Source organism: Centroberyx affinis, unplaced genomic scaffold (assembly GCF_046629955.1).
Source record: "Centroberyx affinis isolate AG114_WGS23_722 - 3 ecotype Tasmania unplaced genomic scaffold, CSIRO-AGI_Caff_v1 ptg000120l_1, whole genome shotgun sequence".
Classification (NCBI taxonomy): Eukaryota; Metazoa; Chordata; class Actinopteri; order Beryciformes; family Berycidae; genus Centroberyx; species Centroberyx affinis.
This window is the reverse complement of record NW_027278821.1, coordinates 487,252-502,587: the sequence shown is the minus strand read 5'-3', so window position 1 is coordinate 502,587 and position 15,336 is coordinate 487,252. Positions and strand designations below refer to the sequence as shown.

The 15,336-nt window shown below is 43.5% G+C and overlaps 2 protein-coding genes across 2 annotated transcripts; one reads left to right on the top strand and one right to left on the bottom strand.

Annotated features, from left to right (window-relative positions):
* Positions 1-153: 153 nt before the first annotated feature.
* On the bottom strand, positions 154-7,686 carry itfg2 (integrin alpha FG-GAP repeat containing 2). Its single transcript, XM_071528237.1, has 12 exons — positions 7,313-7,686; positions 6,706-6,801; positions 6,569-6,610; positions 6,298-6,475; positions 5,725-5,864; positions 5,321-5,475; positions 5,117-5,211; positions 4,892-4,945; positions 3,866-3,957; positions 3,663-3,780; positions 2,774-2,947; positions 154-314 (listed from the first exon to the last, which is right to left on the bottom strand). The coding sequence occupies exons 1-12, from the start codon at positions 7,406-7,408 to the stop codon at positions 229-231; spliced, it is 1,326 nt and encodes a 441-aa protein (XP_071384338.1). The 5' UTR covers positions 7,409-7,686; the 3' UTR covers positions 154-228.
* Positions 7,687-11,237: 3,551 nt separating this feature from the next.
* Positions 11,238-12,973, top strand: ascl1a (achaete-scute family bHLH transcription factor 1a). Its single transcript, XM_071528260.1, has 2 exons — positions 11,238-11,997; positions 12,109-12,973. The coding sequence occupies exon 1, from the start codon at positions 11,384-11,386 to the stop codon at positions 11,984-11,986; it is 603 nt and encodes a 200-aa protein (XP_071384361.1). The 5' UTR covers positions 11,238-11,383; the 3' UTR covers positions 11,987-11,997; positions 12,109-12,973.
* The last annotated feature ends 2,363 nt before the right edge of the window (positions 12,974-15,336 follow it).

Here is a 15,336-nt window from a genome sequence, read left to right as displayed (position 1 = left end):
TCTCTTTCAGCCTTGTTAAAAGCAACCCAGGCGGATAGAATACCAATGACAGCGACTGCCGGTAGATCTGAGATTACAGCAGGTAGATGGCAGATTCGAAACCTGAACCTGACAGGTAACACAAATAACAAGGCCAACAACAGGAGAGACGGCGATTCAGTCTTTATTAACAGTGTATTATTTACATCGTTGACAGTCACGGGGAAACAGAGAACAAACAGCAATAAGTTAATGTGTGTCAGTGTGTTTCGTCTGTGCATCCTTGTAGAGTAAATCTGCCACCAATTCCCTCTGAGCTGCCGTGTCTTCAGCATCTGTGGGGAAAAAGCGCAAATGTGGCAATGACCTTTGACATGGGGCACTTAGTGTGTGAGCTGGCAAATCCTACTGAGGCTTCTCAACGAACAGCTGAAGCTTCTAATCTATGCTTAGTGGCTGAGTGGGAGCTCCAAAAAAAACAGATGAGTGCTAAATATATGACAAATTAGAAAAGAGATTGGGTAGGAGCTCCACTGCTCTCTTCCTTACCATTTGGAGGGAGCATTTCTCCGACTACCTGGGTAAGCAATGAAAATTGCCTTTGCCGCGCAGTAATGGCATGCATAATTTAGCCTGTCCTCGATGAAAGTGTGTTAAAAAGGGACATTTAATCAGAAGGAATTAAAAGAGGACACGGTGATTTGTGAACCTTACAATAAGCGTACAAATGGACAGCTGTAAAACAGTCTAATCCATATAGCACCCACTTAATTATCTTCTGTTTTGCAGTAAAAGCAGCGGTTTTGGTTGGCTGCACACGGTTTCCCAGGCTTGAGTGAAAAGGTCAGCGCGAAAAACAAAACCTGTCGTCACACAGCACTTCTTGCCTTGCAATACTTGGCTCCCTTATACTGTTGCTGCGCTGTGATGCCAGTACCTCACTCCGTGATACCAACACCTCACTCTGTGATACCAACACCTCACTCTGTGATACCAACACCTCATTCTCTACTGCCACAAAATCAGAAGCAACAATCACACTATCAAGCAGAGAGCTGATTTCATTTCCTTTCCCATTTTTACTTTTAGTGGTTGCTATTCAATGCATTTACAGATATTTTAGTATATATTTTTATAGTATATATTTTGCTTCATCGTTTTAGATGCTACTTTGGTTGTGTAAAGGATGGGCTGAGATTTGACTTGAATGTGGTTTGTGTAGAACCACTAAGACGCTGACAGCTAGTTTACAGTGTAAAACCCACGCCAGCAGGGTTACAGCCTCGCTATAAGCCGAAAATGGGTAACAGGGCAAAGCCAAACATCCCCTCCCCCTCCCCCACCCCTTCCAGATCAGACACATTTTTTCACTATTATAACTGCTCAGTTCTCTCTTCTCTTCCGCCATTCCCCTCTCCGCCTCTCTCTTTCCTCGTCCCTGGGCTTCCACATTAGTGATATTCCACAGTGGGTTAGGTAACGAGCCCATGAAATCATAGTCACGAGAAACACAACAGGCCCAGAGGTTGAATTATTAACACAAGCGGCAGGACGCTACGCTGGGCCACTGCTGGGGTTCAAAAATCAGCTGGAGCCTGCATTTTCAGCGCGGTCAGCCACTGATGCTGCTGCAAGTCCGGCTAATGTGTTTGTGTGTACGTGGATTTAATTATTTCCCTCGCTAAATAGTGCAGTCTGACATGAAGCGGTTGACTAGCTGGTCATCCATGCAGACCCAATACCGCGGCTCCATTTGTAGTCTGGTCAGATTCAGGCACCGTCTCTCGTCTACTGGAGTATATTATATGCTGGATCTAAAATGGGCAAATATCTGGTACAGACATGCCGTATATAAAAGGTACTGAGACACAGAGGCAGGATTAATGTTCTACCAAAGGACATTAACAAAGGAAGCTAACAGCATATTATCACTGTAGGCATGCATATTGATTAACCAAGTTATTGAGCTAGTAAAACATTGTGTTTTGTCAGGAGGATTTGTATTTGTATTTGGAAAACCCTTAGACAGCAGGGACACAACCCTCCTAAGATAGAGAGGGTAATATGTGAGAGAGAGAGAGAGAGTGAGGGTGAGAGTGAGAGTGAGAGTGAGGGTGAGAGTGAGAGTGAGAGTGAGAGTGAGAGAGTCTGTGAGTGTTATACCAGGCTTCAGAAGACTGTGCTTGTGGATTACAGCCCCTCTAAAAATACTTCAATCTTTTCAGCCCTTTTTTTTTTGACTGACAAGCTCCAGATTTACATACATTTCAATGGAGAGAGGACAGCAGTTTACTGTATATGAGTTTCTCCTCTGAACTCTTCCTATACAGAGCGCTGTGTGTGTGTATGTGTGTGTGTGTGTGGTGTGGGTAATTTGTTAAGGAGAGGGTGGACAATAGAGCTTTGCCAGCAAGAAGGATCTCTTTAACAGTGAGGTCTAGTGGGGGGGGGTATTCCACTAGTATTCCAGTCAGGGTCTGAGCGTTATGACTAACTGGTTGGCAAATCATTTGAATGCAAACAGTGACAGTTGGTCTCTAATCCGCTTATTACTTGCATTGCCAAACAAGATCAACAAACACCACACATGCCTGTTTGATTTTAAAAAGAGGAGGCTCTGATCTGAACAGAATCAGCCTTCTCATTGCTGACTCTGAGGTGTTACCTATATCGCATTAGCTTTCCTGAGTTTTTGGTTAAAACATTTTGTCTGGGACTAGGCTGGGATGATACACTGGAAATGATGTAAGAGCATAACTAGCTGCCTCGAGGTGTGCTGGTGTGGCGATCTCACCGACTCCCAGCTGCCTCAGCCGGCTCTTGAACTCGGGCCGCTCCTCCAGGACGCGCAGCAGGTTGGTGGGCTCCATGCGCTCCAGCTGCACCCTCCAGTAGACGTAGATCTTGTGGTTGAAGCTGACATACACCAGGCAGGGGCTGTTCTTGCCCTCCTTGCAGGTGTACTGCCCTGCACCGCAAAACCCACAATTCACACACAACTCAATATGGATACATCCTACCGTAAGATGGTTACAGTATGAACTATTCTTCGACTTGCAATTCAGCCACGTTGAAGTAATCCCATATATTAAAAGGCAATGTGTGGCATGCAGTGTTGTGATAGAACATGACATGTGCATCCCAATGAACACATCAGCAAACCCCTGTGGTGCCTGGCTGCTAATGTGTGGCAGAGCCAGCCTCCACACAAACAACAGAGAAACCTATCAAATGTGCCTTAATGATCACACAGAGCGGGCGGAGGGCGGAGGGAGGGCAGCTGACTGTTTCCACACGCGCTCCGTGGCTGCGAAGAAAATCAAACCCCAACAGGGTCTGAGGATGAAGTGAGGCAGATCAAACAGCCGCTCTTGTCGCTTTTTTGTAATCCACTTATTACTGTGCGTGTCATATTAGCTCTCTCAGAGAAGACGGGGCTTGTTCAAACACTGAAGGGAAGATTTGAGAGGACAAAGACACAAAGAGTAAACAGGAGGGAGAGCGATGACTGGATGAGACTGAAGCTCAATGTTGCCATCTACTGGTGTCATGAGCTGTGTGCATGTTTGGAATTCTAGACATGCACGGATTAATATCATCCAAAGTGTATGCAGGAGTGAAGCGTACAGGAGCAAATGACCTGACAGAAAAGCTGATTTGGGGCCAAATACAAGGTCTCTCACCTGCACAGAAGGCGTTGACATTCTCATCGAACTGGAACCGCACCACCATGCGGTTGTGGTCGATGATGTAGGTTTGACCGTCCCAGGCACATGCTACCACCTCTTCTCGGCCATCTCCCTGGAGGCAAACGCACACGCATACATGAGGCTCAAACCTAATGAAACTTCCCCACTTTAATGGAGGCATAAATACATAAACTCACAGTGACGTCCAGCTTCTGCAGGGCAAAGAGCTGGTGATCCACCTGGACCGACCACAGCAGCTGCTCCGAACTGTCCATCAGCTTCAGGGTTCCTTTGACATGCAAAGAGATGCAAGTGGAAAATGATGGTGCTGAATACTCCAAACAACAAACATAAGTAAACCTACACACTACTGCTGTGAGAAATAAAGAATAAATCAACAAATGGCACTTTTTAAAAAGTACTTTGTGAAGAGCACGCTGTATCACAGATGTTGGCATTGAATGGCTCCTCCAACAGAAGGAATGATTTAAGTGCAAGGTTTCTGTGATGGAGCTGGGTCTGACATTTCATCGGGAAAGAGTAACAATGAGATGGCAGAAATCCATCAGAACAACCAATATGAGTTCAAGGAAAGGGCATGGGCAGAGCAGAATGAAATGAAATAAACCCTCAGTTCAGCCCCGTCTCTACACCAAGACTTAGAAAATCAATGCTTCTCAGAGGAGTTCCCCACTGTAGTTTCCTTGCCAAATCATCACTGATTTTGCTGTCAGGGTTTTAAGAACATAGCTGAAATACAGCCAGTTTACAATTCTCTTACTGTTTCCTCTGCATTTCAATACACTCTAATGCTACAGTAATTGCTAAAGGCACGTCAAGGTGTCTAGAAGAGAGTGATTATGAGTGTGACTGGCAGCTGTGAATCTTCAGCGATGATAATCCCATTGGCTCCCCTCTTCTCTCTTAAATATTGATGGACTCTCCAGCTGCTCTGAGAGCTGTTAACCAGTATCAGCTCCTGGCAGGAAGGCACCTTACAGCGGCTAATGGCCACCTTCACATGCTGTGGGATTTAGCACTCCACCTCTGGTGCTCATTACGTATTATTACCACTAATGTAGCAAGGGGATCACAAGTTGTAGAGCTCTCACTAACTTGCATTACATGTTATACAAATATGTAGCAATGTCGATTTAGATTAATCATTACACATCCTCGTGTGTGAAGAGATTGTTTGAATGCATTCAACATTTCTGACTCACCATCTAGAGTGCAGAGGGCAAACAGGCCACATTTAGAAGATTCATCTTTTGAGCCTATGGAGAAAAAGATATCATCAGTCAAAATGTATCAACAAAATCTTTGAGTCCAGATTATGGTTAGACCTTTATTTGTGTAATATAACATATGAGTTATTCATAAAAAGTGTGGTCAATTCTAGGGTAAACCAATCCACTAACTGGTACATGGTTCACATCGTTTGGTACCTCTGCTTATGCTGCCAATGAGATGAGTGGAGACGTTCTTGTTGTGTATCCGCCCAGTGGTCAGGTGGAGAATTACATCTCTGGAAGGCCCCTCACTGAGAGAAACATCACATCACATGATTAAAATAACAATCTTTTCTGACACTTTGAGGCCAAAGCACAGTTGCACTATGTGTAAAATGACTCTATCATGACGATGTGTACCTCCCAGGAGTGGCGGGGGCCTCTTCTGCAGATCCAGGGCCGGTGGAGCCCTGCTGTGTCCAGGAGCACAGCAGGATAGCGTAGCCGCAGCCTGGCTGGGACACCATCAGCTCTGGTAAACCCTCCGGACCTGGGTTCACTGACAGACTGTCCACCTGCACCAGGGACATCATCACACACTGGGGTTTGATTGTGTGGAATAAGTCAATAAGCTTGTGCGCATTGTGACTACCACAGCCTTCATCAGGGTGATGTTGGTAATGTTATCCAGCATTTTCAACCTCCATCTATTTCTGCTGTGATTAAAGTGGATTCTGGTGTGTGTGAAACATAATTATGCATCTGCTCACGGCTCAAATTGATGTGGTAAGAGGAACGCGTGTTGAACTGACAGCCTACAGTACCTGTCCCTCCAGAAGCCATTTCTTGAGCAGGACCAGCTGTCCAGATCCCAGATCTGAAGCCTCAGAGTTCTCCTCCCAGCGGAAAGCTCGCACCACACGGTCTGTGTATCCCACCACCAGCTCACTGCGGCCATCACCATCTGCATGAACGCACACACTCAGCTAAAATCACCAGAACATAGGGCTGGGCGATATGGTTCAAATCAATATCATGATAATCATAAGGATTTTTCTCGATATCAATATATATCACGATATGGTTCATGTATGCAAAATCACATAAATAATCAAATTAATGTTCATCTCATTGAACTGAATGGTAAAGTTAGTCAAACAAAACTGAAATTTTCAAATAATATTCCTACCATACCTCATTTTATCAGAGTTTTTATGTAAAATTTGCTTGTCATCATCAATTTAGACAGCAGAAATTTATGTCACGATCAAAATATCTTCATATCATCACGATATGATTCCACTGAAAGACGATAAACGATAATACTGAATTATCGCCCAGCCCTACCAGAACAATTGACTGGATCTAAACATAATGTATAGTAATGATGAATTTACCAATATCACTAATGAGGATGACTTTGGTGTTGGCAGGAATGTGCTGGGTGAAGCAGGGCTTCTGGTCGTCGGAGAACAGGCCTTCATGCTGGCTGGATGAATCTGCCTTGCCTGCAGCAGCTGCTGTCAGGTCAAACAGGTGGAACCAGCCCTCTGCACCCACAGCTACCACAAAGTTCTGACAAGCAGGAAAACACAGGAAATTAATATTCCAACAACACCAAGATATTCATAATATGCGTTAGTGTCTGTTAGGCTTTCATGAACTCACCCTCCCTTTGTTGCAGACGTCTCCAACTGCAACACAGGTCAGCTGGGACACCAAGACAAATTACAAATGAGTAAGGAAAACATATTCACTGTGTACAATCATCAACCTTTTTCCACTCCTCTGGCTACTGTACTGACCATGCCCACACAGGTTCTTGTGATCCAGGGTTTGGAGTCATCATTCTTGTATATAAGCAGCTTTCCACTGGTGTCACCCACAACCAGCTCGTTCAGCTACAATGAGCGGAGACAGAAAGCACGTTTGAGAAGTGTTGGATAGTATTCTAGCTTACTAGAAATGCAGTACACGACAACAAGTAGGAAAGCAACTAGTTAGCCCCAATACGTGCCGTTATTTCTTGTATGGAGAGTAAGTTACGCCAAACTCCATTCACAAACCTCACAGTTTAACGTTGTCTTGCTGTTTCGCAGAGATGCATACCTGGCAGAATGTATTTTGTGAACTTTTACCAATTATTAGGGTCTTCTGGCAATTTCGGCATATAGATAATCCACCAAACAGTGCTTTATTATAAAAAAAAATATCTCAACTTTTAGAATTGGTTCACGCAGCTCGCTACCGCTTGCCACTGTGTATTATGGGGAAGATTGCGGGAACAACAGGGGAAACCAATTCTAACAGTTTATGTTTTTTTATTAAGTAGCCTAAGTGTTGCTTGGTCATGAGATAACGGCACATATCGTATTGTGAATACATCAGCCCAAAAGCCAACAATTACCTTACCAAGTCATTGTCTGCATCTCCGAGGCAAATTGCATGAGGAAACAGAGTTCCTGTGAAATCCAGGCTGACACGCTGCACATAATTCAGGGACCGCATAGCTACTGAGATTTAAAACCGCTAAATGTAGTCACCTATACATTTGGATAACAGCTCCCATTAGCCACGGTTGTTGATAAGCTGATAGTTCTCCATGTCAGAGAAGATAAAGTTTGCTGAACTTGCGCAGCGCTGTCGTCACTTGCCAGCTTTCTAAAAGCTTCTTTGCTACATTACTTAAAAGTCCAAAATTTTATGTTCCAAACAGATAGACATTTGCTAAATTAGTTGGCCCTAAAGAAACAAGACTCATCAGATTGTAGAGAACATGGTTCTTTTTCCTGATAAACAAAAACACGTGACGTGAAAAGTACGGAAGCTCAGTCTAGACAAGGTCTGTTTATCTTTTCGCATTATGAAATGGCCTCTACAACAATGTAGTGTGGCTCATTTTGATTTGTTAGTGTACGAAGGCCAGATAAGCAATAACCTGTAGGTTAGGAGTACACTCTGGCTGTAAGTTAGGGCAACTGAGCGATATGGAACCGTCTGACATTACAGGTTTGATTGAGGCAATTATATGGCATCTCAAATAAATCAGCGGGGAAATAGCGCCATCAAGTGGTAGCAAAGTGTAGGTGTAGACAAACGCACACACCTTTACTGTCAGCGCTGTGTCGCCGCTCTCCTCTAGAGGGCGATACTATCACAACTTTTCATTTCACTCAGGCTTATCCGGCAGGATAATAACAGGCAAGAAGGACTTGATGTTTATCGTGATCACTACTCCCTTTGCATTCTGATAGGCTTTATGTTTATCGATCAAAACCATTCTCACGAAAAAATAAAACAAAACAGTAATCCTTTAATATAATTATAACAGCCTACAAAACAAATATCACAGAAAGTCCCTATAGGAATATTACAGGAATATTATAGGATATACAAATAACAAAGTGCGACAAGGTCACTGTAAACTGCACAGAGTACCACAGACACACTTTAAATCACGAAGGGAATATAGCAATACAGGGTAGGCCTATACGCTTTTCGCAGCCAGCCGTTCCAGCCTTCACTCTTTCAAACTTGGCCTAACCAGGCCAAGTTGCAACTTAGACTCCTGACAGAGTTTGTGTTGAACCCTGGACGCTCCCCCTCCGTTTTGTTTTTGTGCTGATATCTTTTCAGTTATAATGATGCACAATTCCACTGCAATAAGTAGGCTACAAACCAAAACCTGATCTATAATTCGATGAGTACAACAAAATTTACTTTATTAGACACTTTCACTGATTCACCCAAATGTCTAATTCTCTTAACGTTGCCTTTCCCTTTGCTTTGCATTTAACTAACTTTTTGCACAGATGTTTTTGAAAATTCTGTTAACTTGCAAGGGGAGCTGCGTTAAAATAGTCTTAGCCTAAACCTTAGTCTTTTGAACATTTTCTGTCCATTGCCTTAGATAGAATAACGCACCTGCAGAAAATAAACAATAGCCACTCTGTAAGTAAACCAATTTATTTTTAATAGCTCACAAATTGGAAGATAATCCTTTACATCACACACGGGGATTATAACGGGTGCTTACGAGTTTTTTTGTTTTTATTATCTCCCAGCGAACTCCATAAAAAAAAAGAGAAAGAGAAAAAGATAGAAAGCGGTTGAATGGGAACTCGGGCGCCCAGATGTCATATTAATTATTACACTTAGCTATGACTGGAAACCCCCTCAAGTAAAGTGAGCGCCCTCCCTGCCTCTGGAAGAGCGCAGCAGAGAGAAAGTCTTTACAAAGCGCTAATTGGACTCTGGAAGCGCACTGACAGGGCATGGATAGGTTTCAGAAAGCCTGGCGATGGCAAAGGGCTGCAGGGGGAGGCTGAATAGAACCCACGCTTCTTTTCTAAACTCTCTTGCTGGGCTCCAAAAAAAAAAAAAAGAAAAAAGAAAAAAGGGGGGAGGAAAATAAAAGAAAAAGTATTGGTGGGGGTTGGGGGGTTCCTCAATGCAAGCTTGATTTTGAATGCCGCTGCCAACGCAGAAAAAATTGCACAGTTTATTACAACGACCCCTCCTGGACAGCATGCACGCGCCTACACACGCACGCGCACATATATATAGGCTACATATGTGTAAAGAGAGAGAAAGAGGGAGAAATTCATTGGGTGCCCTGCACACGCACGCACACACACACACACACACAGAAAGACAGAGAAATCAACTGCGCGTGCACACACAAATCATTACACATCACACACACAGAAAGTACAAACACACACACACACACACACACACACAGAGAGAGAGAGAGAGAGAGAGAGAGAGAGAGAGTAATTCATTGCGCAGCGTATTACGGGCTTGGTTTTGTTCCGAGTGAAAGACATGTTTTATTATGCTCACTTTTCAAAGAAACAATAATCGACGGGATACACCGCGCCGAGGCTACTGTAACCATATCGGGTGTATCAAATCATACACAAAGCCTCCTCCGAACGCTTCTTAGGGCCCCTCCGCACATTGCAGCCCTCCGTTCCGCCTCTGCGATGCCGATGATCTGCTCTAATGAAAGTGGAAAATTCTCCCCTGCCGCACAATGGTCCCTCAAATGAGAAGCATTGAGACGCGTCTGTAGTGTTAACAATAAACTCGACTATATTTGAGACATCCAAGAGTAAACGCGGACCCTAAAGTAGGGTAACTCAAGTAGGCTAACTGAGTTTTACGCAGAACCCAGCAGATATACTCCAATTTACTAATACATCTGGATGGTTCGCTTTGCAGAGAGAGCTGTCTTTCAGCACCACACTTTGGTCGAGAAGACACGCTGGGGAAATAATAATAATAATAATAATAATAAAGAAAAAAAGGGGAAAAAATAATTTCTCGTTTAAAATAATGAACGTCTTATTTTCCATTCCTTCCATTCTCCAAATAATACGCCATAGCCAAATTACCCACAGAATTGGATACTGTAATAGTGGAAGTTTTTTTTTTTCCAACGTGAAACTCGTAACTAATCCATCATCTGTTCTCTGAAATCTGTTACAGCAGAAACACTTTCATTTCTTTCAAATACAGAGATAACTACTCTGATGACGCGCCTTTGGTTTCACTTGTTGAACGGAGAGTTTTAAACTGAATGTGTGAACTCATTTCCTTTCATCGGCCACTCTCAATAACGTCAATTCAGTAAAACCCCAAGTGGGTGAGAACTCCATACTTCAAATATCATACCACCATAATTTTATAACGTTTGTATAAATAGGGGACACAAAGTGAACTGACTGATGACTGACAAGCTATTATCATTTGGTCAATTAGATACATTTTTAAGATATGGCTTCAAAATAGACTTTTGGCTAGTTTTTCTTGGTCTTTCCTCTCCGTTATACCTAATGGTAAAAACTACATGAACATATTTGGACTGCTTACTTTGCCAAACCCAATTAAATTCCCTGCACTCTTTAAGTTGTGTAATTTTGAACACAAGCCTGGTTTGGGACAACACGAACTTGTGTTACTTTTCAACCCATTTGTTAATGTCAACACATATTGAATGTTGTTAACATATCGTATGTTGAAAAGTAACAGAATGCGTGCTGTCCCAAACCGGGCACGCGGCTGTGTTGAAATCAACCGTCCTTTTTAGTGTGCCATACCTAATTGACGCCCATGATAGAAAAAAGAAAAAAAACTCACCAGTGACTGTTTGTTTAGTGCTTGAAGTGGCACGCGTCCGGCGCGCGCAACGCACCGGCACCGGAGCAGGAGCCCAAGGTGAACCCACGCGACAGGAGGGCGTGGCCAGCCCCCCATCCAAACGTATTGAAAAGCAGTAGTGGCTTTCCTCGAGGACTCAGTGCAGCTTTGAGGAGCGCGCGAGGCAGCAGCCCAGCGGACTGCCCCCATTGAAACGAGGCTGAAGTGCGCGTGAAGCGGCCACACCACGTGAACGGCACGAGCGGGACGCACCGCTAACCTAGGCTATACAACTCCTCCAGACTTGGTGATTCTCTATAAGTTTGTTTTTTCCTGGGAATGGACATCACCGCCAAGATGGAAATTAATGTCAGCCAGCAGCAGCTGATGCCGCCCGCCTGTTTCTTTGCCGCCGCAGCGGCGCAGAGCATCCAGCTGAGCCCGTCCGACAGCAGCCAGGGCAGCGGCAAGTCGGCGTCCAAGCAGCCTAAGAGGCAGCGCTCCTCCTCGCCGGAGCTGCTGCGGTGCAAGCGGCGGCTGAACTTTGCGGGCTTCGGCTACACTCTGCCGCAGCAGCAGCCGCACGCCGTGGCCCGGCGGAACGAGAGGGAGCGCAATCGGGTGAAGCTAGTCAACAACGGGTTCGCCACCCTGCGGGAGCACGTCCCCAACGGCGCCGCCAACAAGAAGATGAGCAAAGTGGAGACGCTGCGCTCGGCCGTGGAGTACATCCGCGCGCTGCAGCAGCTCCTGGACGAGCACGACGCGGTGAGCGCGGCGTTTCAGTCCGGCGTCCTGTCGCCCACCATCTCGCAGGGATACTCCGCTGACATGAACTCCATGGCAGGCTCTCCGGTGTCGTCCTACTCCTCCGACGAGGGCTCATACGACCCCCTCAGTCCCGAGGAGCAGGAGCTGCTAGACTTCACCAACTGGTTCTGAGCATCTATGTGGTAAGAAACACTATACTGCTGTCCAAGTCACCATCATACACTGTTATCCATCATTGAGGCTGAACAACTTGAACCGTGGCTTAACTCTTCTTTTTCTTCTTCTTCTCACAGAAATATGGATCAACTCCATTTCTACTGTTATCGCGCGCTTGGGATGGTCCCGGGAGGAGGCTGGCTGTCCTCAAGAACAAGATGCACTGTATACGCGTTTTGGTCCGGTGTCCTCGCAGCCCGGGCCGCCCAGACAGACAGACAGACACGGCCTTGCATCCTGAGAACTTCGGGAAAATCAGGCCAGAGATCAGCGCCAAAGGACTAAGGAAGACGGGTCTCCTGACAGCGTGGGAATCCAAGCTTCCGTGCATTTGCCCATGAAAAACAAACAAAAAACCCTAAAGTGAATTCATGCTCAACCGCAGCACATAAAAAACATTATTTAAAACGTTGCTCTTCAACTATGCTAAATCCAATCAAAGAACACCAACCCTTTGATAAACCTCTGAGACGTTTAATTCAGAAAAATGCTTCCAAGTCGCGGATTTATTCTATAAAATTCTATATCAAACACTTTTTTTGAAATATATTAAGATATTTTTGTATGTAAGAGATTTATAGATGTTTTGTACACATCCTTTTGTATATATTTTGTCTATATATTGCTGAGTTGCTTCTATACCTCTTGCCTATTTAGACGTGTAGTCTATTATTCTCTGCAGCTGGCTATTCTGTTCATGAGGTTTCAAGAAGGGGTTTGACACTCCACACTTTTATTCTAGCACCAATGTGTCTTATTTAATAGCAAAAAAACATGTTATTGTATCATGTCATGAAGTTCACAATGATCAAAAGTTATGCAGCTATTGTCCAAACAGAGCGCAATGGCGATGCATTGTCTCTTTATACTGCCAGCTCTATATTGTCTTCACATAAACAGATGTTGAAAAGAAGTCTTATAACCATATTTTCTACACTCTAGTCCAAGAATAAAACGATTTCCTAAGGATTTCTGTTCCATGTGTTATTTCTGTGTATAATAGAAGGATGGGAGGACACGTTGGGTCACATTTCGTAACATGGTCAGTATAAAGAGGGAATGAAAAGATGTGATAACACCCATCATGATACACACTGGTGAGAATGCAGCGGGAGGGACATTAATAGAGAAAGAGGAAGATATTTCTGTAGTCTGGTTCAAAATTAACAACTTTTACGCACAATCTGGCACATTTTACGCACGTGGTATTTTTCTTATTCCACCTTCGAAATTCAGCAGTGTGGCTCATAAAGCCCAGTTCACAGGTCCCTCACCAAAGCCCCCTTTGTCCTGCTCTTTTCTTTTTTTTTCTTAATATTGGACAGTGCTTACAACAGACGAAATCTGTTGTGCGCAAGCGCAAGAAGTAAAATCTGGTGGCACAAGTATAAGTTCAAGCTTTCTCAGTTTATTCGAACATCCTTGTATAACATAAGATAATCGAAACAAACATCAGCAGTTATGAAATCAAAATTTTAAAGGTCAGGCACACAAAACACAGACAGCCGTGCTCATTCACACGAGCAGCGACAAAGGAAGAAATTAAAAGGTAAACTATGATTTCCAGTCGGTGTCATCAGAAAGCAAACAACCACATTTTTTTTATTATTTTCAGAAAAAGACCGATTTATTTTTTTCAAGTTAAAACTCCTCGTCCTCATATAACTGAAACTACGTCAGTCTAGTAGTAATGTATACCCTACTTATTTCGCACATATAAATTGCAAACTGAGTTTATTGTAAACTGAGTTTAAATTCGTGCACACAAATAAACTGAGGCTGAAAGTTGGGAAAAACTTACTTAGTCTTACTTTTTCATCATATATTTTAATTTTTCATTCCGAGTTTAAGTGACACTTAAATAAAAATAATAATAAAAATCTGTTGTACTGGTGAAAAGTCAAGCATCTTGGGTTCATTAAGAATGCCTTTTAAATTAAAAAATGGACGGAATATCAGTGAGATTATTACAATTTTTCGATCAATAGATTCGGAGGTAGGGCTTGGCTTGTGTTTCTGCAAAACTAAGTTTGACAGGTAGGGCCGAGGCTGCAGCCGGACGCGTGTCTGGGTCTAATGAGTGAATGGGGCTTGTATGGTGGTCGAGTGGAGACACAGAGTTGAATTGGCTGATGGCGTGTGCCTCCTGACAGCAGCGTGAGACTCAACACACAACAATCAGCAGTTGGAAAGGGGAAAAAAAACCTGCATCTGGCTAAAGTTGAACCAGTGATGATTTGGCTGATCTTGTTTTTCCACTTTTTTCACGCAATGATAGAAGTAACTTTAACGTTAAGCATGAAGTCTGGCCACTTTTCACAGCTATATGTTGTGAATGGCTTTTAATTTGTGATATAGTTCCATCATGACCCCAGATTCTTAAATTAAATTGCAGAAAACCAAAGATGAAGCATTTGATTGATGGATGGAAACAAACAGCAAGACCTCATGAAGAGGGCTGTATGTTCAGGTTTTGCAGTGGTTCTCAAAGGAGGGTTCATGGACCCTCGGAGGTCCTTGCAGGGGTTTAAGGGGGGCCCTACCAAAATGAGGAATACTTTAACTCCACTGTAATTCACTACAAATGATCCCTATTAGAGAATGTATAAGAATGACAGCTCTAATCACAGGTTTCACTCTCACCACTGTAGTCTCCTCATTAAAAATCTTCGTACTGGGGGTTCCTGGATGAAATCTTCAAATGGGTGTCTGTGGCCCAATGTGTTTATATTTAGCAGTCTGAGCCATGGAAATGCTGGAGAACCCCTGTGCTACATGATGCTATGGCACGGTGAAAATGACCATCAAAATGATGTATTTTCATATGAAGGGGCCACAAACTAAATCTTTCTTGGGCTTCCCAAACCTGATTTAGACAGTACTTCCCTATGTTTAATGACTGTTTGCCAATAGGTGTATCAAAGCCAGGTCTGTTATTGCTTGCACCACTGTTGGCATCTATGAGAGATATTGTGAAGAAGTAGATCCATTTATTGATGCTCTGCAAGGCTACAAGTGATTCCTTGACATTGCGATAAACAAAATAGCCTTAAGTCTGTAGTTTGATTTATTTAGTTTTGATTTATTCAGTAAATTGCAATCTTGCAAGGCTAGTCGATTGTATTTATTTTGAGATGCTTACTGAAACCTGCAGAAAACATAAAACTGACTTTATTCACTAACAGGTGTTGCTACAATAGATGCAAAATAAAGCAGTCTATTTTATTCTATTTTTTTCTGAGTGGGCTATTCTGATGTAGAAGGCTATTGGCAGTCAAAGACTTTCAATGGGAAAGTACTGTTTG